This window comes from Abramis brama (assembly GCF_963993115.1).
Source record: "Abramis brama genome assembly, chromosome: 10".
Classification (NCBI taxonomy): domain Eukaryota; kingdom Metazoa; phylum Chordata; class Actinopteri; order Cypriniformes; family Leuciscidae; genus Abramis; species Abramis brama.
In genome coordinates this window covers 1,918,792-1,940,000 of record NC_139972.1, presented here as the reverse complement: position 1 = coordinate 1,940,000, position 21,209 = coordinate 1,918,792, and the positions used below count along the sequence as shown (strand labels likewise).

General features: G+C 39.5%; 1 protein-coding gene across 1 annotated transcript in view; it reads right to left on the bottom strand.

The window, feature by feature from the left end:
- Positions 1 to 4,370: 4,370 nt before the first annotated feature.
- Positions 4,371 to 21,209, bottom strand: part of LOC311091365 (NACHT, LRR and PYD domains-containing protein 3-like) — a 40,953-nt gene continuing 24,114 nt past the window's right edge. The window contains exons 7-10 of the mRNA XM_084127292.1: positions 19,627 to 19,800; positions 12,129 to 12,302; positions 9,756 to 9,929; positions 4,371 to 8,852 (exon numbers count right to left, since the gene is read on the bottom strand). Coding sequence (XP_083983418.1) covers positions 8,747 to 8,852; positions 9,756 to 9,929; positions 12,129 to 12,302; positions 19,627 to 19,800 — 628 coding nt within the window. The 3' untranslated portion in view covers positions 4,371 to 8,746. The remainder of the gene's footprint in view (positions 8,853 to 9,755; positions 9,930 to 12,128; positions 12,303 to 19,626; positions 19,801 to 21,209) is intronic.

Here is a 21,209-nt window from a genome sequence, read left to right as displayed (position 1 = left end):
TCTCCTCTGAAGTAGTTAAAGGCCTTCTGAGGTCCACTGAGTGTAAGCTGGCTAAGAATCCTGACCTGGCACTCACATACAACCAGGAGATCAAGAGGTTGATAGTTCTGGTTATGTTGTAAAGCTGACTCCCGAAGAGATTCATAGCTCTGCTGAATCTTGGTATGTACCACACCACATTGTACATCACAACAACAAAGCTCGGGTGGTCTTTAACTGTTCCTTTGAGTTCCAGGGGACCATTCTTAACCACTACCTCTTACCAGGACCTCCCCTGGGGCCTACACTGCTGGGTGTACTCCTGCGTTTCTGCCAGTATCCTGTAGCAGTGAGCGGAGACATAAAAGCTATGTTTCACCAGATCCGCCTGCTCCCTGAAGACTGCCCCCTGCTTCGGTTCTTATGGAGAGACTGTGAAACAGAGGCCCCCAGATGTATATGAGTGGAGAGTACTGCCTTTTGGGACAACGTGTAGCCCCTGCTGTGCTACCTTTGCCCTTCAGAGTCACGTAAGGGAGCACAGAGACACCTATAAAGACATTTACGACTCTGTCCACACAGCCTTCTACTTGGCCAACTGCCTGCAGTCACTTTTTGACCCACAAGAGGCCAAGTTGCTCATTGACCGAATGAGAGAGCTGCTTATCCAAGGTGGATTTGAGATACGACAGTGGGCTAGCAACATCCCTGAGGTGGTCGCTCATCTGCCAGGTACGACCAGGTCAGATAGCTGTGAACTGTGGCTAAACCTTAAAAGCCTTGATCCCCAGGAGTCAACACTGGGTCTCAGCTGGCACTGCACTACTGATGTCCTGGGATACAAGCACCGCCCTGTAACCTACACAACTGTGACGCTGCGCAATGTGTACAAAGTACTGGCCAGTCAGTATGACCCATTGGGTTATATCTGCCCCTACACTACAAGAGCAAAGCTCATTGTGCAGGCCCTGTGGAGCACAGAGAGAGGATGGGATGAGCCCATAGAAGGAAACCTGCTTCAGTCCTGGCTTGAATGGGAAAAGGAACTGTCTTATCTCCAGTATATCACCATCCACCGATGTTACGCTCCTCCTCACGAAAGCAACAGTGCAACATATGAGGCCCACATCTTCTGTGACGCCTCAGAGAAGGCGTATGGAGCTGTGGCCTATCTCAGAGTCATAGAGCAGCAGGCTCACATCTCCTACTCCTTCATCATGGCACGCTCTAGAGTAGCGCCCCGCAAGCAGGTGTCGATACCCCGACTGGAGCTGTGTTCTGCGCTCACTGGAGCCCAACTAGCCAAGGTACTCCAAACTGAGCTCTCACTACCCCTTCACTCAGTTTACCTGTGGACAGATTCCACTACAGTGCTTCAGTGTATCCAGTCCAGCTCCTGCAGGTACAAAGTTTTTGTGGGGACTCGGATCTGTGAGATACAGGAGCTGACCTCTCCGGAACAGTGGGGGTATGTGAACTCTGATGATAATCCAGCCGATGACATCACAAGAGGGAAACCACTGTCAGAGCTCACGGTCTCCAGCCGATGGTCACAGGGCCCACACTTTCTCACACAGACTCCTGACACCTGGCCGGAGCCCCCGACAGAGTTCCCAGAATGTGGCAGTGAAGAACTCAGAAAGACCGCCTTCTGTGGCCTTACAAATGTATCACCAAGTCTGCCAGATCCAGCACAGTACACATCTTTAGATGATTTGATTCTGGCTACTCACCAATCCCTGCAGGGGGCGGCTACCACCTCCTACACTGTAAGTGAGCGCCTGGAGGCAGAGACCCAGCTGCTTCAATTTGCGCAGAAGGACAGCTTCCTAGAGGAGGTCCAAGCCTTACAAGCAGGTAACCCTGTTCGCCCGAGCAGTCGTCTCAGCGCCCTTTCCCTTGAGTATGACAGCCTCAGTGGACTAGTCAGAGTGGGAGGCCGCCTGCGTCAAGCTGCAGATGTAGACCCTGACAGCATCCACCCAGTTGTGTTATCACCTGATCACCCTCTGACTCAGCTCATCATAAAGCACTATGATGTTCAGCTGTTTCACCTTGGTGCAGAGAGACTCTATGCAGAGTTACGCCGCACCTACTGGATTCTCAGAGGTCGCCAGGCCATTAAGAAACATCAGTGTGTGGACTGCAGGAGATGGCGTGCCTCACCCTCCACACCAAAGATGGCTGACCTTCCCTCATCTCGGCTGAGACTCTACAAACCGCCCTTCTGGTCTACAGGCGTAGACTGTTTCGGACCATACCTGATTAAGATTGGGCGTAGGAGAGAGAAACGCTGGGGAATCATCTATAAATGCCTCACCACTAGATGCGTCCACTTAGATCTCATCCCTAGCCTTGATACTGACTCTTTCTTAATGTCATTATGCAGGTTTATTGCACGCCGGGGGAAGCCATACGAGCTGTGGTCCGACCGGGGAACCAATTTCAGGGGCGGCCATAAAGAACTACAGAGCGCCTTTGAGAGCATGGCACCAAAGTTGCAGCAGCAATTGGCTAAGCAGACTATCAACTTCCACTTCAACCCACCATACTCTCCTCATTTCGGGGGAACCTGGGAGAGGGAAATCCGATCTGTTAAGTCAGCTCTGCAAGGCATCCTGAAAGACCAAGTTGTGGCAGAGGAAGTGCTCCTAACAGCTCTCATAGAAGTTGAAGGGCTCCTTAATTCTAAACCACTCGGATATGCCTCCTCTGATGTGGTGACCCGGACCCCATCACGCCAAACCTGCTGCTAATGGGGCGGCGTGACGCTGCATTACCACAGGCAGTATACGGCCCTCATGATGCCCTTTCCAACAGCAGATGGAAACATAGTCAGGTGATCAGTGATCATTTCTGGAAACGCTTTGTCCAGAACTACCTCCCAGGGCTTCAGCTAAGACATAAATGGAGGATATATATATATATATATATATATATATATATATATATATATATATATATATATATATATATATTTTTTTTACATTTTGAATATTTGTAAATATATAAAAAAAAATGAATTTCATAATTGCCATAAAATGTGCTAAATTGTCATTAAAAAATTATGTCCCGATGCAGAGAACCTCCATGTTCCTAGTTTTAATTATGTAGAATATCATTTTTGTTTTCTGATGTTTGTTTGATTTGTTTGGAACAGGTTTTGTCATTCAGAATATGTTCACATCAGTGATTAAGATTCAAATGAATGAAGATAAACAAGCAGATCAAAAAAAACTGTTTCATGGTATTTGTCACTTTTATCACATGAAGATGTTTTATTACGTGCTGAGAAATGTTTCTAATGAACTACAGCTTCTTCTACCTCAGATATTAACCAGAATTCCTTAATTATATAATTAACAATCCTTAATTATTATTATTCTCGACATTCCAAGAACCAGTTTATTGTTTGGTGTAATGTGGCCTGATAACACTTTACAATAAGGTTTCATTAGTTAACATGAATCAAACAATACTTTCACTGTATTTATTAACATTTCTATGATCAACAGTTGTATCTGTTAACATTAAAGCTCTATGAACTAACATGAACATTTTGATTAACTAACATGAGCAATGGTTACTAAATGCAAATGTGAATATTGCTTGTTTGTTAATGCATTAACTAATGAGACCCTATTAAACATGTTACCTTTGACTTTTATTATAATAATTTTGTGTTTTTTCATGATAGTGAAGGTGAGATGTGAACAGTTAAATGAATATTACAGATTTTAAAGGTATAATGGATCTTATTTGAATTGAGTGTGTGTGAGTGTGTGTGTGTGTGTGTGTGTATGTGTGTGTTCATACACTGGTGCTCAGAATGACTTTAAAATGTTTGAAATATTTATTTTTACAGCTGTAGCGTCTGGACCAATCGGACACACACAAATTATTCATTTAATGAATAATCCAGCAAACTCACTGTGAAACCTTCACCAAAAACTAACATCCCAAATGAGGCTAACACACTGGCAGGACGGTGTCTTGTTACAGGGAACACAGACAGTTTTTACGATCGAAAGATCAAGTCAAGTCAAGTCATCTTCATTTATATAGCGCTTTTAACAATGTAGATTGTTTCAAAGCAGCTTTACAGAGATAAACGTATAATTTATGGTAACAGAGATTGTTTTGGCTTTATAGCAGTTCTTTAGTAAAGTTATTTTCCAGCTAAGGTTAGTTATGATTGATTCGCTTCCGTCGCAACAATCATTTGTTATTAAATTAGGGGCCGCTAAGACGACACAATTCTTTCTACACAGACTTTAAACGCGAACCTGTGAGAAACGCTGATGGCGTTCACATGCGTATTAAGAATTGGTTCTATAGTTATGTGCGTTTGAATATATGTACGCAGGTTTGAAATTCCCTACAAACCAAGCCTAAACAAAGTACTGGTGTTTCCTTATAATTTTTGATACAGAATTAAATTTCATTGGTATGTGGCCGCATGTGCAAGAGAGAGACAATAGGAAGAAACAATCTTCCATGCAGACTTCACTGCATTAATCAGAGACGATCTGAGCTAGAAATGAACGTGCACCCCAGAAATTGTGTGAATGAGTGTGATGTTTTGTGTCCTATTATGTATACACCATGGTATGTATTTCATTATACAACCAACGGTCAATGTAACTTTACCTGTTTCATGTCTCCTATCTAATTAATCCTCATTTGATGACTCATGCTTTGATGTACATCACCTTCTCTTAGAATGCAGTGTGGATTTGTTATATCTATCTGAGTATTAATTAACAGAAAAGAGGTAAGGCAGATTTGAGATAGCATAAATCTTCACCACAGAGGAAACTCCCGCCAGACAGTCCACCCTTCTCATTGGTACAGCAAACCCAGAGAGGGGTGGCCATTCTCAGGCTTTATTAGAGACTGACCACAGTGACCGCCCTCTCTTCTCAGCGCTTCTCATCTGACAACAACGCAGTTTCTGCTGTTACTGGGGGAGGGGTAACAGCAGGGAGCTGGGTCCCCCCCCACCACCACTGGGCCCCAGCTCTCTGGGCCCAACAGGCCTGAGCAATGCCTGACATGCTTTCATATTCCCAGAAGGGAGTCAGACTTTTCTTCAATCCAGAAAACAACTGCAACTTTACCATCACTGACGCAACGATCCACTCCTGGTCTTCTCTGCACGCCGCGCTGTCCAGCGTGCCCTCAGCAGGCCAGGGCAGCAGGCTTCGACTCACAACAGCCATGTGCTCGAAGCCACCATGCTCTTCTTCAATGCCACAGACCCATCAACGAATTAAATCTTCAACCACTTCAAGAATTGTCCACGATTGCAACTGCCATGCAAGTATTCTTTGATGAGATTGCTCTGAAGATAAGCTTATGGTTCTTTTCATACTGAAATAGATCTTGCTCCATAGTTCTATTTCCTGTTTCCGGTTCCACATCACTCACCCCTTTACCTATGCATGTATGTATGGATGTATGAATGTATTTATGTTTGTTTAGTGTTAATTATGTTTGTGCACAATTATGAATTTGATTTCTGATCCTCTGTTTGCATACAAAGTCCCTTTTACGATTTTGATTTTGTTACAGTATGCTCTAATTTCTGTACATGCTAAGGAATAATTATTTTTCAGTGACGATGAAAGATACACTTTTCTTAGAATAAATGAATAATCAAAGAGTTCATTGGAATTGATTAATTGATTGTAATATTAATTAGCTTACCTCAAAGTTAATCTAATTAACTGACCCAAATATTAATAATTAATCATAATTAATAATTATGGATTATTATTAATATTTCCCCTTTGAGCTAGTATTGTTACACAGCACTGAATAAAAATCACATGAATGACGTACGTGTGTTTAAATTATTTTGACTGCTACACCAACGGAGTATTTGAAGACATTTATTTAAATGAACAGTAGTTATTTATATTTTCATTCATAATCCTCAACTTCATGTATGCAAAAGACACAATCAACCTGGGCTGGGTTTCCCGATGTATATTAGCTCTTAAGAGCGCTTTCTACGTGCAAGGTTACGAACACTCGCAGCAATTCCACAAGCGTTTCCCAAAAATGAACTTAACATGAACACGCGAGAACGCGCTCTACGTGCTACTTAAGAATCGCTGTCCATTCGCGAAGTGCTGAAACATAACCTTATATGGAATCGTATTCTGAACGTTTAACCAAATAATTGTCATCTGTTGTGGATTAGCAATCAAGACAAGTCTATATAAAGCACCTACAGGCGGAGGCACTGACAAAATGGCTGAACAAAAAAACAAAAACAAAAAAACAAGAAAAGATACCTTTCAAAAAGTTGAAATTAATGTCCTTTTAGAGGAGATAGAGCGAAACAAAGATGTAATTTTTAACAGATTTAAAAAGGATTTCTTTCACTTATTTTTTTGTTCATTCATTTAATTTTGATTAAAATTATAAATGCAAAATTGTGAAAAAAAAAAAAAATTTGTTTTGTTTTCTGACCTTTTTAATTATTTAATTTGTACATTAATTTAACCAACAACAAAAAAAAGAGTAATAAAGTGTACAATAAAGTACAATCAAAACCTTATATTATAATCACATTGCATTTGAATAAAGTTAAAGGTGTAATCTGCCAGTTGTCCTGCAGGTGTCCTCATAACTCTGTCTTCTTACGATGCACTTGGGATGTACAATTACTCCAGAGCACTTGTAGCTCTACAAAGATTTTCAAGTGCTACTTAAAGGGGGGGTGAAATGCTATTTCATGCATACTGAGTTTTTTACACTGTTAAAGAGTTGGATTCCCATGCTAAACATGGACAAAGTTTCAAAAATTAAATTGTACGTTTGAAGGAGTATTTCTGTGCCAAAAATTGTCCTTCCGGTTTGTCACAAGTTTCGGAAAGTTTTTTTCGATTATGGGTCTGTGTAACGTCAGTTGGGGCGGAATTTCCTTATATGGGTCCTAAGGGCACTTCTGCCGGAAGACCGCGGGCGCGGGCGCACTCGTAGACCAGAGAGAGAAGAGAGCGAAAGCAGTACGCCATCAAAGCGCTCTGCTCGGCTTAATTTGGGAAGTCAATGTCACCAAAGAAGTGGGTTTTTGGTTGCCAGGGCAAGACAACCCTGCACAGATTCCCAAAGAACCCAGCGTTAAGGGACCAGTGGATGGAGTTTGTTTTTTCAGAGCATCATCAATGGAGCTGTGTAAGACTGTTTGTTCCCTGCATTTCGACGATGATTGTTTTATAAACAAAGCCCAGATCGACGGATTTGCAGATCGTCTAATGCTTAAGGATGGAGCAGTCACAATGATAAAGGCTCGCGGTCGCAGGCGGTGAGTAAAACTGCTTCAAATGTCTGTGTGTTGTTGTTAGCTCGGTGGGTAAGCATAGCTGCTAGCTTTAGCACACCGCCCACACGGCCCGCCTCCAGACGCTCGTTTTTTTCCGGAAAGACTCTGTACAGCCTATCTTTCTTTTATAAATATAATAAAACTAAAGACTTTTTGGAGATATGAAGGATGCAATACTACTCTATAGGTACTCAAGATTAACAGGAGATTGAGTGAAAATGAGCATTTCACCCCCCCTTTAAGCTACGATGCTTTTGGGAAACAGACCGTAATATTAAGATCAGTCATACGATCGTTTTTACGATCAACTTAGGCTTACGATGCTTTTGGCAAACGCAGCCCTGTACGATATCTACACAAAAGTGTGTCTCCATACAGACCATCAAAAACTACTGTTCAGCACTAAATTACTCTAGAAAACACTCAAACTGGAGACTTATTAATAATATTTCAGTAACACTTTACAATAAGGTCTCATCTGTTAATTATTGAAAAAGATTAGGGCCAAGCAATAATAAAAAAATAAAACTATCTTGAGATTAATGTCATTATAATGCAAGATTAAACTTTTTTTTTTTTTTAAATGAAATAAAATGTTGAGAATTAACTCATTATATTTTAAAAATAAATTTGTTGTTTCGAGAAAAAAAGTCAAAATGTTGAGAATATTCAGAAAATTTCATTCTCAACATTTTATTTTGACTTTTCTCAAAAAACAACTTTATTCTCAAAATTTAACGACTTTATTCTCAACATTTTATTTAGATTTTTTTTCTTGAAACACGACTTTATTCTCAACATTTTATTTTGACTTTTTTTCTCGAAATTTAACGAGTTTCTTCTCGAAACGACTTTATTCAGAAAATTTAATTTTTATTCTCAACATTATATTGTGACTTTTTTCTCGAAATGTAACGAGTTTTTTCTCAAAACAAGACTTTATTCTGAAAATGTTATGAGTTCAAAATCGTGTTTCGAGAAAAAAAGTCAAAATAAAATGTTGAGAATAAAGTCATTCAATTTTGAGAATAAAGTCATTCAATTTCGAGAAAAGAAGTCAAAATACACTGAACAAAATTATTAACGCTATATTTTTCTATGTACACAAAAGGCTTTTCTCTCAAATATTGTTCACAAATCTGTCTAAATATGTGTTAATAAGCACTTCTCTTTTGCCATAACCATAACTATGCATACCATAACCCCACCGCCGGTCAGCAAACTGCTCACCCACACGACTCCACACACGCTGTCTGCCATCTGTAATTGTAGATTGTAATTTGCTGTGAAATAAAAGGTGTTTCACTGCTGCCTCATCAGGTCTGTCAGAGGATCATTGAAATCTAAATGAAGTCTTAATTTATAACAGTGAAGTCACTGTATCTTCAGTCTTTGTTGATTCTGTTGACTGTGAGTCTCTGTAGTGGATCCTTATTCACCATCAGATGATGATGCTAAGTCTGATGGACTGCCATCAGATGATGATGATAAGTCTGATGGACTGTCATCTAATAGCAAATCTTCAGCATAAATAGGCCTAAAATAAAACACACAAACAGTCACATATGCAGTATGAGATATTACGTCTGTCACATCTTTTCATAAGAAAACTAACAACATAATCTATATTAATTCATTATCAAACATGATAATATAGCTTCTATCTGATGCTCAAAGTCACTTTACAAAATCAAAAGCACATGAAAGGTCACTTTCACACAATGGACAGCTGATACAGAACCAGCAGAAATAATCATTACACTCACTACACATTTAATATCAGTTAATAACAAACAACCCAAATCTCAGATTATCACACACAGACAGTGAAAGGGGAAAAGCTGAAAAATTATGGAAGTAAAATAATGCCAAATGTTTTTGAAACAAAAAAAGCCTGTTGAATTGCACTACTTGCTATTGCATTAGTAGTTGTAAACATGTTGTATTTTTAACAGTTTGAATATTTTGGAAGTGAAAGGTGAATATGGATTATTTAATTTTTAATAATGAAAATGTGTTTGAAATGTTTTGAATTGAAATATTCACAGCTTAAATATTCAACCATGCTGAATTTCAGCCCATAAACATGCAAGCCCTAAAAAATACAATGCATGATAATGCAAGCATGGTTAATGTAATGCCTATTTTTTTCAAGTAGTGTAATTAAGCAGGCTTTTTTGTTTCAAAAACATTTGGCATTATTTTACTTCCATAAAAAAATAATATTAATATTATTTTCCCAATCAGTCACAACACTATGAACAGAATTAAACTCATATTAAACAAAGTTTAAAGTTCAGAGACCTGCAAAAATGAAGCTCAAATTAAGAATCTTAAACAAAATATTCACACACACACACACACACTGAACCTGGTACAATTTCCTTTTATTTCTAGTGAGTAAAACAGCCATTTGAAAATCTTTAAGAACTATTCTTACCATAGTGTCTCCAGTTTATAATGTGGATCATCCTTCAGATCCTTCAGCAGCTTCACTCCTGAGTCTCCTAGTTTATTCCCAGACAGATCCAGTTTTCTCAGGTGTGAGGGGTTTGATCTCAGAGCTGAAGCCAGAGCAGAACAACCTTCATCTGTGACACCACACTTACTCAACCTGTAGAGAACAATGACACACATTATGCCTATATCCAAAAACAAACAAATACACTTAAAAAATAAAAAATACCATAATACTGTCAATATGAAATATATACAAGTACCCATTAGTTCACATTGTTAAAATACATCAGTTAGGATTAGGGGACTGAATATACAGTTTGAACAGCAATCTTCTTCCAATTCGTATAAAATAACGCATTTATCGATTACAATGTTTCACCACTAGGTGGCGACAAGTGACTTAAAAAAATTATTTGTTATTGAATTATTTATTCAAGAGAATGTAGTACGGTATGATGCTTCTGAAATAAAACTCAGAAAGATGTGATGAATTGTTTTTGTTTGTCTAGGTGTATCGTCCCAGCCCTAGTGTGTGTGTGTGTGTGTGTGTGTGTGTGTTTGTGTGTGTGTGAGTGAGTGAGTATGTGTGTGTCTCTCTCTGTGTGTGTGTGTGTGTGTGTACATATTTTATTTACTTAATGACATTTTCTGATTTTCTGTGACCTAATCTAAAGTGAGAACTATTTATGGCTAATACGTTAACAAAGCATTATCTAACTCTTGACATAAGAGCTAATTAAACAATAACACTTTGTTAATTACAGTGGCACTGAACGAAGAAATCACTATTTGTATATAGTCTCTTAATATATTAAATACAGCTTATATACTATTATATACTATTCATTAACTTTAAACTAATAATTTGAAAATGATTTATAAGCGCTGTGTTACTGTATACTTGTGATAAAGTGTTACCATTATTTCAAACTGGTCGCAGTAAGTGTAATTGTTGCTTTTGTATGTGATGGTGTGATTCTTCTTTTTCAAAAATAACACAAAATAAACTAAGTAAATGTAAATGAATTTAACTCATAGCATTATTATTATTATTTTCAAGACTTCCATAAATATGGCGATATATTGTTATCGTGTGTTATTTTTGCCATGATAATCATGTAGTGATAAATCTGATATGGTGACAGTCCTGGTTCAGGTGAAACACACACCACTTCCCTCTTTTCAGCTGCACACACACATTTTGAGGAAATGCTCACGCTTTTGCAAGGGTCTGTTTGCACAAGCATTACCAGGCAAGCTGACTGACACCAAACATTTGTCATTTAAAAAACCTCTTCACTGTATCCTGCATCTGTTGTCTGGTTTGTAGTGTGTTCGGTTTATTTAACTGTTAGTTTTACTTTCTTTTGGGGATACTAATATATGAAGATGTAAATGTTCCTCTTCAGGGAGACTCCTCACCGCTGCCTTCTACCACCGGCAGGATCTGACGTTTCAAGCAGGAATCTGTCACTGAACCACCGGATGGGGCTTACACCAAAGATATTGTAGGACTGAAAATAATCCAAGATATTTTAAATGAACAAAGATATTTGCTTGATTGTTTTTCTACCCCCCTCTTCCTACCACAATGACTATTTGGAGTTCCTAAGGCACAGAGGGGCTGATAATGATCTAGGCTGGCAGGCCAAATGTTTGTACTTTGGGGGTCGATGAATTGTCACACCTTTAGTACAGTCGTGGAAGTGTAATTATCTGATTGGTCAGTTTGAATGTCTCACATTTGGGTTTTAGTCACATGGTCAAGGAAAGGATAAAACAGGATTGTAACTGTTGCTCTGTCTCTTTGATGCTCTGGCTATCTTCTTCTCTGGGTCCCTTTCTTGGGGGCTCCTCTTTTCTTTGTCTCTCTCTCTCTCTCTCTCTCTCTCTCTCTCAGGTAACATTTTTCATATATGCTGGGTACAATTAATAATATAAGTTATCATCATCTCATACATATATTTTGTAACTATTTTAAGTGTAACCATAACCATAATTTGTCATTAAACCTTTTCAGTTGCAACCAATGTACTAACTAGTTTTGATTTGGTATTGACTTTGAAGTGCTACATATTGCAATACAATATCGTCACTATCTATAGCAACACTCTCCCACAAATATTAAGCTATTGTAACTGCACTTATTTCCGTCGTTGGTATAAGTGGCAGTGGGTGGTACAGACAAGAAACGTGCAGTTTTCTTCCATCTTGCCAATAACGTTTCTTTAGTCATTCGGCAGCTCTTGCAGCTTGAACCACTGCAGGAATTCCAACCTTACAATATATTGTATGCACTATCTACATATTAATCCTTATTCACTCCGAGTCTTTATGGTAGAGATGATCTTACCACAGTTCCTCCAGTTTACAGTGAGGATTCTCCAGTACAGCAGAGAACAGCTTTACTTCTGAGTCTCCTAGTTTATTCCAAGACAGATCCAGTTCTCTCAGGTGTGAGGGGTTTGATCTCAGAGCTGAAGCCAGAGCAGCACAACCTTCATCTGTGACACCACAATCCCTCAACCTGTAGAGAACAATGACACACATTAAGCCTATATCCAGAGATAAAAATGACACTTAAAAAAAAAAATAACATAATGCTGTCAATATGAAATATATACAAATACTCATTAGTTCAAGCTGTTAAAAAAAAGCATTAAATATTATATCACATTAAATAATGTGTAAATATGATCACAGAAAAAGATGGATGTGATGGTCATTAAAGGGGTGGTTGAGTATGATTTCACTTTTCTAACTGTTGCTGTTTGAGCATAAACAATGTTTTTTAAGGACTACAACAAACGGCTGGTAGGGACTACACGACATTCCTCCAGGGTTAGTGACATCACCAACCCTAAAATTTACATAAACCCCGCCCCCGGGAACACGCAGTCCGTGTTGAGAAGAGGAAGAGTTGCTGTAGTCGAGCACATTTGTGAGTCAGCTCAAACTGTAGCATCCGTCTTTTCACATGCAGAAAGTCACTCTGTGTGCATCTCACAACAGTTCCTATATGAGCGATTTATAGATTATCATGACAGAATATGCTAATTGAAGATAGTTAACTCCACATTAGCAACATAAATTCATCAACTAACCATTCAGAGACGTCCTGTTGCATTCTACGTGTTGTCACTTCTTCTTGAGTCTCTCCATCTTTGTCTGACTCCGTTTAAACATAAAAGGCAGAACAGTTTCTGTCATTTTAGCGTGTGTCTACGTGAGGTAATCAGAGCTGCTAACACACAAGCTCTTGAAACCCTGCCCTCTGTTTCTAGGCATGGTATGGAATTCGGTTACGATGCGCGCATATATGTCTCCCGCGCGTATCGAGTCCATCCTGGCCATGGTATCCGGGATAAAGCTAGGCCAGGCCATCACTGTAAAGCAATTTCAAAGACTGCTGGGCCTCATGGCAGTGGCATCCAACATAATACCTTTGGGCCTTCTACACATGAGGCCCCTTCAGTGGTGGCTGAAAGCCAAGGGGTTTTCCCCAAAGGGAAAACCGTTCCGTACAATCAGGGTCACGCACAGATGCCTTCGTTACCTGTTAATATAGAAGAAACCTTGGTTCCTGTCCCAAGGGCCAGCTTTAGGAGCGTCATGTCGCCGGAAAACCGTTTCGACAGACGCCTCCCTCACTGGCTGGGGCGCAGTCATGGACGGCCGCTTTGTCAGGGGTCTGTGGCAGGACCATCATCACTCTTGGCATATAAATTGTCTAGAGATTTTGGTTGTGTTCAGGGCTCTGAGGAGCTTCTTCCTAGACATCAAAGGTTATTACGTCCTGATACGTTCAGACAATACATGAGTGGTAGCTTATCTGAACCGACAAGGGGGACTCAGATTGCGCCCTCTATCCAGACTGGCGCATCAGATTATTCTATGGTTCCAGGAGAAAATATTATCTATCAGAGCAATGTCCCGGGGGTTCAGAATCAGGGAGCAGACATCCTGTCGAGGCAGAGGCTGAGGCCCGGGGAATGGAGACTTCACCCAGAGGTGGTGGAGTTGATATGACAGAGGATTGGACCAATAGAAGTGGATCTATGATATCTATCCCTACGATAGGGAACGTCTCGGGTTACGACTGTAACCCTTGTTCCCTGAGAAGGGAACGAGACACTGCATCATCTTGCCACGCCCCTTAATGCCTGGGAGCGGCTTGCTTTATCGTGAGGCTAATGTGTGTGTGTGCCAGCGTCACTTTTATGCATCCAGTTATGCTGTAACGTTATGTCATTACACAACACCAATCAGGATTGGATTAGTTTCATTCATACTTCAGAGGCGCACGCTAAGGGAGAGTCACCAAAGAGTCATTTTCAACAACGCAGTGTCTCGTTCTCTTCTCAGGGAACAAGGGTTACAGTCATAACCCGAGACGTTTTCTATGTGAATATATAGTAAAGTGTAATTTATTTCTGTGATCAAAGCTAAATTTTTTAATCAAAGTCTTCAGAAACCACTCTAATATGATGATTGGATGCTCAAGAAACATTTATAATTATTATTAATGTTGAAAACAGTTAATTAAATTTTTATTTCAGGATTCTTTGATGAATAGAAAATTCAAAAGAACAGCATTTATCTGAAATAGAAAGCTTTTGTAACATTAACCCCCTGGGGTCGGCGGTATCGCCGGCGATACCAGCTCGCTTTTTTTTATGTAAAAGAGACTCATAAATACTCTGTTTACTTTGATTTTCCATTAGAAGTTTCATACATCAATCGATCCTGTTAAGTGTGTATTATTTTTGTGTATACTCACAATAAAAACAAAGTGTTGTGCTTTTTGCCAAATAAAGAAAAATAAACACGAAGCGAGTTCTGCTTTCTCTCTGTCAGTGTAGTCCATTCTGAAACCGTCTGAAAATGAACCATAACTCAGCGAATACTCAGTCAATCAGTCACACAGGCACACAGGCATGAAGCTTGAATTCTCTTCTTTTAAATGAAGTAATTTTTATAAAAGACAAATATTCTCAGTTTATGTAATATGTATGTAAAGAGAGAGATGTCAGTCGCTCTCATCTCAGCTAATTCTTTTTAATGTGACTCCGCCCACGGAGAGCGCGCGCTATTCAAAAGCAAATAATCTGAGGACGCAAACCAGTGAAACGCCCACATCAGCTGGATAACACACACCGCGAGTTCACTTTCAGTCTCATGTACTTTACGACGCTGTGAGAAATAAAACTATCTTGATAATAATCCTGGAAAACTTACCTAAGAAGTTCTGGAAGTTTCATTTCGAGGAGCAACAGATCCAGCTGGGGAATAGGTCAGTTATATGCTTTGTTCTAATCGCAAGTGTCTGTACACGCAAAAAGACTGTTTTATAAATCTCGTTTCTGCGTGTGAATGAATGAATGCACAGATGCGCGCTGTTGTGGAGCTACAACAGCTGGCACAAATACTGTTTCAAAATAAATCGCGTTTCTGTGTGTGAATGAATGAACAGCTTTTAGCAAACTCTATTGCTATACTAAGATGAGTAAAAATCAACTACAAAAATTGGATAGATTATAAAGTTTTTACTGTAAAATACTGCCACATCAAATAAGCTTATAATGTTGAAAATGTTTATTTTTAAGTATTTTTTTTAATTTATTTTTAGGATACTATGCATCCTGATAAAGTTCCCTTGGCCTTTGGAATTAAAATAGCCCCACATCATCACATAGCCTTCACCATACCTAGAGATTGGCATGGTTTTATTTCAGTTAGCCTAATAGCTAGTTTGATTTGCATTGAGAGATGATCTTATGGAAAGTACCCCATGCCAATCTCTAGGTATGGTGAAGGCTATGTGATGATGTGGGGCTATTTTAATTCCAAAGGCCAAGGGAACTTTATCAGGATGCATAATATCCTAAAAAATTTTTTAAAAAAATACTTAAAATAAAAATCTGCCTGCCTCTATGGGAATTTAACATAGGGGTGTACTCACTTATGCACCATGTATTTTAAGGAAGAACATTTATTTATTTATTTACGATACATTATTCATTCACAAAGAAAATTGGTGTCCTTAAAGGTTGGATTTTTCCTAATTTTTTAAATTAAGGCATTAAGTTCAATTTCCAAAATATGATTTTTTATTCCTCTTTTTAGTCAACTTTAGCATGGGTGTATTCACTTATGCATTGCACTGTATATGTTTTGTCAAAAAAAATCAACTAAGATGTTTGTTCCAATGTAGGCGATATTCAAACAAATGAATCCTTAACTTTGAAATACGTATGATAAAATGTATATATAATATATATTTATTATATATAAAATACTATTTTTGTCAAAAATAAAGTCATCAACTAAGATGTTAGATGTTCCAATGTTGGCTGTATTCAAACTACATACATATACATACATACATATGATAAAATGTAGGCCTATTATAATTTTTTTACAAAGAAAAAGTACACTTGAAATATTGTTGAAATTGTAATTATTGTTGTAATTGTAACCTTTTTAATAAAATAGCAAAACATATTTATAAGATAGATGTAAGCAAAATCTTAAATGGTCAATATAAGTCTTCTTCTAAATATATCTTTTGTCCTTGCATTCATTCTTGGCTCAGTCAGTGTCACACCTGAATGAATGGCTCATTATGCAAGCAATTACGCATAATGGGTGGGACATTGTATTCTCAGGTGTAAACCACTCCTTATTCACGCCCCCCTCGCATATTGGCTTTCCAAGCAAAACCTGTCTTACACAATTTAAATCAATGTATTGTTTTATGTGAACGATAAAGCAAGACTATTTTCACATAATTTTGAAGCCAGAACTCGAAGAGACAACATCCATTAGTCAAAAGTCTTGTGGACACATATTTAGTATGAGTTTTGTGGTCTTTCATTTTTATTTTTTTCAATAACCACGCATAAACATTATTCTCTTTAGATTTAGACCTTTAATATATTTATAATCAACTGAAAAAAGCACAAATGTCAGGGCATGTCAGAACATCCCAAGGGCCCCAAAAACACCTCAGACCCCAGAGGGTTAAACACTACCGTTCAAACGTTTGGGGTCAGTAAGAATTTTTATTTATTTATTGGGGCGAAAGAAATAAAATGCATCAATACTTTTATTTGTATTGGATTATAATGTTACAAAAGGTTATATTTTAAATAAATGTTGTTCTTTTGATCTTTCTATTCATCAAAGAATCCTGAAAAAAAAAATGTACACAACTGTTTTCAACATTGATAATATTAATGAATATTTTTTGAGCATCAAATCATCATATTAGAATGATTAGAGCGATTGGCGTTAACTAGTTCCCTTGATGACGAGACTCTGAAAACCCTGTTCTCGATCGGGGCAAACTTTTACAGACCCATCAACTTTCCAGACACCTCCGGATTATCTTGGAGAGACGCTGTGATGAGGTGTCTGGAGAGCGTACAGCCCCGATCCAGAACCTGGCCAGAACCAGAGCCCAGCCTGTCACCACCCCGATCAATCGAGCCTGAGAATCTCCACATTATGTCAACCGAGCCTGAGAATCTTCAGGTCATATCTGCCGAGCCTGAGGGGTTAAACTTTATTGACTTTGATATTGATCCTGAGTTTCTTCACGTCATGTCTACCGATCCTGAGTTTCTTCACGTCATGTCTATCGAGCCTGAGAATCCTCACGTCATGTCTACCGAGCCTGAGAATCCTCACGTCATGTCTGCCGAGCCTGAACTTCTTCAAGTCATGTCTACCGAGCCTGAGTTTCTTCACTCCGCCATGATTTCTTCTCCGCCATGATCATCAGATCAGCCTGACCTGTCCTGGCCTCCTGCTCAGCCTGCTCAGCCTGACCCGCCCTGGCCTCCTGCTCAGCCTGACCCACCCTGATCTCCTGAACTGCCGGTACCGTCCTGGAGTCTTCAGTCCTTGTTCACCCGGTTCACCCCCCTGTGGAAGACTCCAGGACGTTCTCGCGAGAGCACAAGTTGAATTTGCTCAGCGAGTTACTCTGGTGTCGAGTAATGATGCTCATTAAATATGCCCTTGTATCCGAGCTGCACCAATCACATCAGGTTATCTGATATAGGCGGACCAGAGGCGAGCTAAACAGATGACAACAGCGATGTGACGTCGAAGTCATTAGTAAACATTGCAAGATGGCTATGGATGAATACCAGTTGTTTGAAACGGCTTTGGCCGCTACAATGAACGAGTTAGACTTGGCTTTTTATATAAAACAGGAAAAGAATATGTCGCTCGAATCGTTCCTTTGCAAGAAGGACGTTTTTGCTATTTTGCTGACCGGATACAGTAAGAGTCTAATCTACCAGTTAGCTCTGCTGGTAGCTAAGCGTATGGGGTTTATTGTTGTGATTGGTCATAGTGTTATCCAATTGCGTGCAGTGAGATTTTCAAATGCATGCTTGGTGCTGCCCCTCGAGCTGGGCGATTTTCGACCAGCCAGACCATTAATCTTTTAGATTTAGGTCTGGATTTCCAGGCTACGTGACACATACGATATGATATTGATTCTCTCTGCCAGCAATTCAATATTTGCTGATACCTGATACAAAACCAAGTAATTGCTATGATATATAATAAAACACTCGGTTAATCTTTGTAACGTTAATCTCCTCAGCTGACATAGACGCCTGAAAAACTTTATTGCTGTGATTAACGAACTCATGCGAATGCGTGTATGTTGGCCGGAAGCAAAGGTTTATATTGTAAAAAGTTTTAAATAGTTCTATTTCTTACACCTATTGTTTCACCTCAGAAGCATTGATTCATCAGCTGGGGTTTATGGATTACCGTCGTGTTCAATTATTTCTTGAGGTTTCTGCTACCTAAACTGTATAAAATAAATTAGTGAGTGATTTAGGATAAAAAGCATAAAATGTCTGAAAAGGTCATGTCCGTGACAAAGAGAGAGAGAGAGAGAGAGAGAGAGAGAGAGAGAGAGAGAGAGAGAGAGAGAGAGACGAGCAACTGTCATCTGTCAGCGGCCCATGCCGGCTCTCACTACATGTCAGGTGGAAACTGGAGGATTTTTCCCTTTAACCGTATAAATATTTATATACATTCACTTTAAATGCAGAAGTCTACATACCTTCAGGACACTAACAATAAAGATGGATAGTGACAGAGAAGATAGAAATTCTCATAGATCTCCTCAGAAAAATGCTTGTCACACACAGACAGTTTGATTGTGTCAGTAATTTCTGGCCAACCAAATGCCCGCAGCGAGTCTCGCCCTGACAGCATCACGGGGGAAGCCTGCAACACCCTCAACTCTTGCACCATGGACACACACACTTGTGACCCATGAACGCCTCGTTAAACTACTGCGTGATTTTACAGTTTGAAGTGTCTGTCATAGAAAAACACCATGTGCTGTCACGAATAAGAGAAATGGCTTCTCATAGGATGAGAACACGCAGTCTCATTAATAATACACACACTGATGTGTCATCGATGTACTATAGTGTTTCTCCATGTCATAATCTGTGACATTGACATGATGTAGATTTTACACCTGGAGAAAAATCTCCACAGTATCCAATTTTCTCCTAAAATTAAAATGAATGGGCTGTGTTAATCCTGACTGTGCTGAGATTGAGTGTGTTTAAAGTAAAGGGCGTTAAATGTATATCATGATGTCAAAGTGTGTTTTTCAGTGTGACTATCAGTACTGCAGTATCAGCTTAATGAGAAGCAGCTCATGTGTTCAATCATTTACAGATCAATATTTCAATAGCTTTGCTTGTAATTAATATAATAATAGTTATTTCCCTGCATTTTATTCCATTTTAATTATACTTTTTGAATTCACAGTGACAGTTTCATGTGAGAGTCACGTATGATCTTACCTCAGTATCCCCAGTTTACAGTGAGGATTCTCCAGTCCAGCAGAGAACAGCTTCACTCCTGAGTCTCCTAGTTTACTATATGACAGACTCAGTTTTCTCAGGTGTGAGGGGTTTGATCTCAGAGCTGAAGCCAGAGCAGCACAACTTTCATCTGTGACACCACAATCATACAATCTGTAGAGAACAATGACACACTCTTCACTCTCAGATCAAAACAGAAATCTTTGTTTGTCTTAATTGTGTTTATAATTTGTGCAATATCTCTTTTTTAAACAATTAATTCAATACATCAGTAAGTTTAACTGTTATTCTAAGAGATTATGGGCCCTATCTTGCACCCAGCGCAATTGGCTTTGTACAGCGATGCATGTATCATTCCTATTTTGCACCCGCGCACAGCGGACTTTTCCCTCCACAGACACACGTCGGTTAAAGCTGCCGTCGGCAACATTTTTTTGATCAAATTCAGTGAAATTGACACTATAATCCGACAGAACAACATAAAAAAGGTGGTTTTAGAAAAAAACCCGAGCTTCTAACTCCACCTGGAGCGTTTTATTTGTTTTGCAAAAATCCACCGCTCCCGTCTCATCGGGTCCAATCAGCGCAGGGGGGTGTGAGATCTGACTGTCAATCACAGTTCGTGCACACGCCACAGATCCCCCCTCCTTCGCGCAGACACGCACATTACAATATCACATGCACACGACACGCGCCTGAAGTTCGCCTATAGATTGTACGAAGCGTGATGGCGGAGAGAAAATCTATTAACAAGCTTCCAATTCCTCGGTTATTGCTATCTATGGATAGATTTAGCCAGGGCAGCCTACCTCTGAGTCCATGGTGTTGATCGATGCTGAAGAGACGCGCACGTTCACAGAAAATCAGGTACACACGCACTGACGATGGGCGGGTGCTCGTTGGTAGTGGGGGAGGGGCATGAGAGTTGTAAACATTCAAAATTTTGGCTAAATCCACTCAATCTGCCAGACTTGCCGACGGCAGCTTTAACTAAGAAATACACTTGCACTCCCGGGGGCAGTAGTTCAGCGCAAAGAGAAGGCGTGTTCCGGCGCAAACGTTCCCTCATGCTATTTTGCAGATAGATAGATAGATAGATACATAGATAGATAGATAGATAGATAGATAGATAGATAGATTATTATAAAAGCATACATCTAGCTTACACATTTACCCAAATTATCATACGCCTGTTTAACTGAAGTTAATTCGGGTGTGTTTCTCCATCCCCAATGTCACTTCTCTGTGTTTTATGGCCCTGACGAGAATGTCGATCTCCTCGGCTGTGAACCACTCCTGGTGCACGTCTGGCAAATCCGCCGTTATGATAGGAATGTGAGATGATGCTCTGATTGGTTTATTTCACGTTACGCCCAAACCACACCTATGAATAATGAAGCTACTTCAGACCAACCCATTTTAGATTTGCGTCAGACGCAAGAGTCATTTATCCCACTGGTATAATAGCAACAGCACCCAAGACCCGCCCACAAAGTTACTTGCGTTTAGCGCTTGATTCTTGCCTTTCAGATCGTTAAAATATGGCCCACAGTCTCTATGTG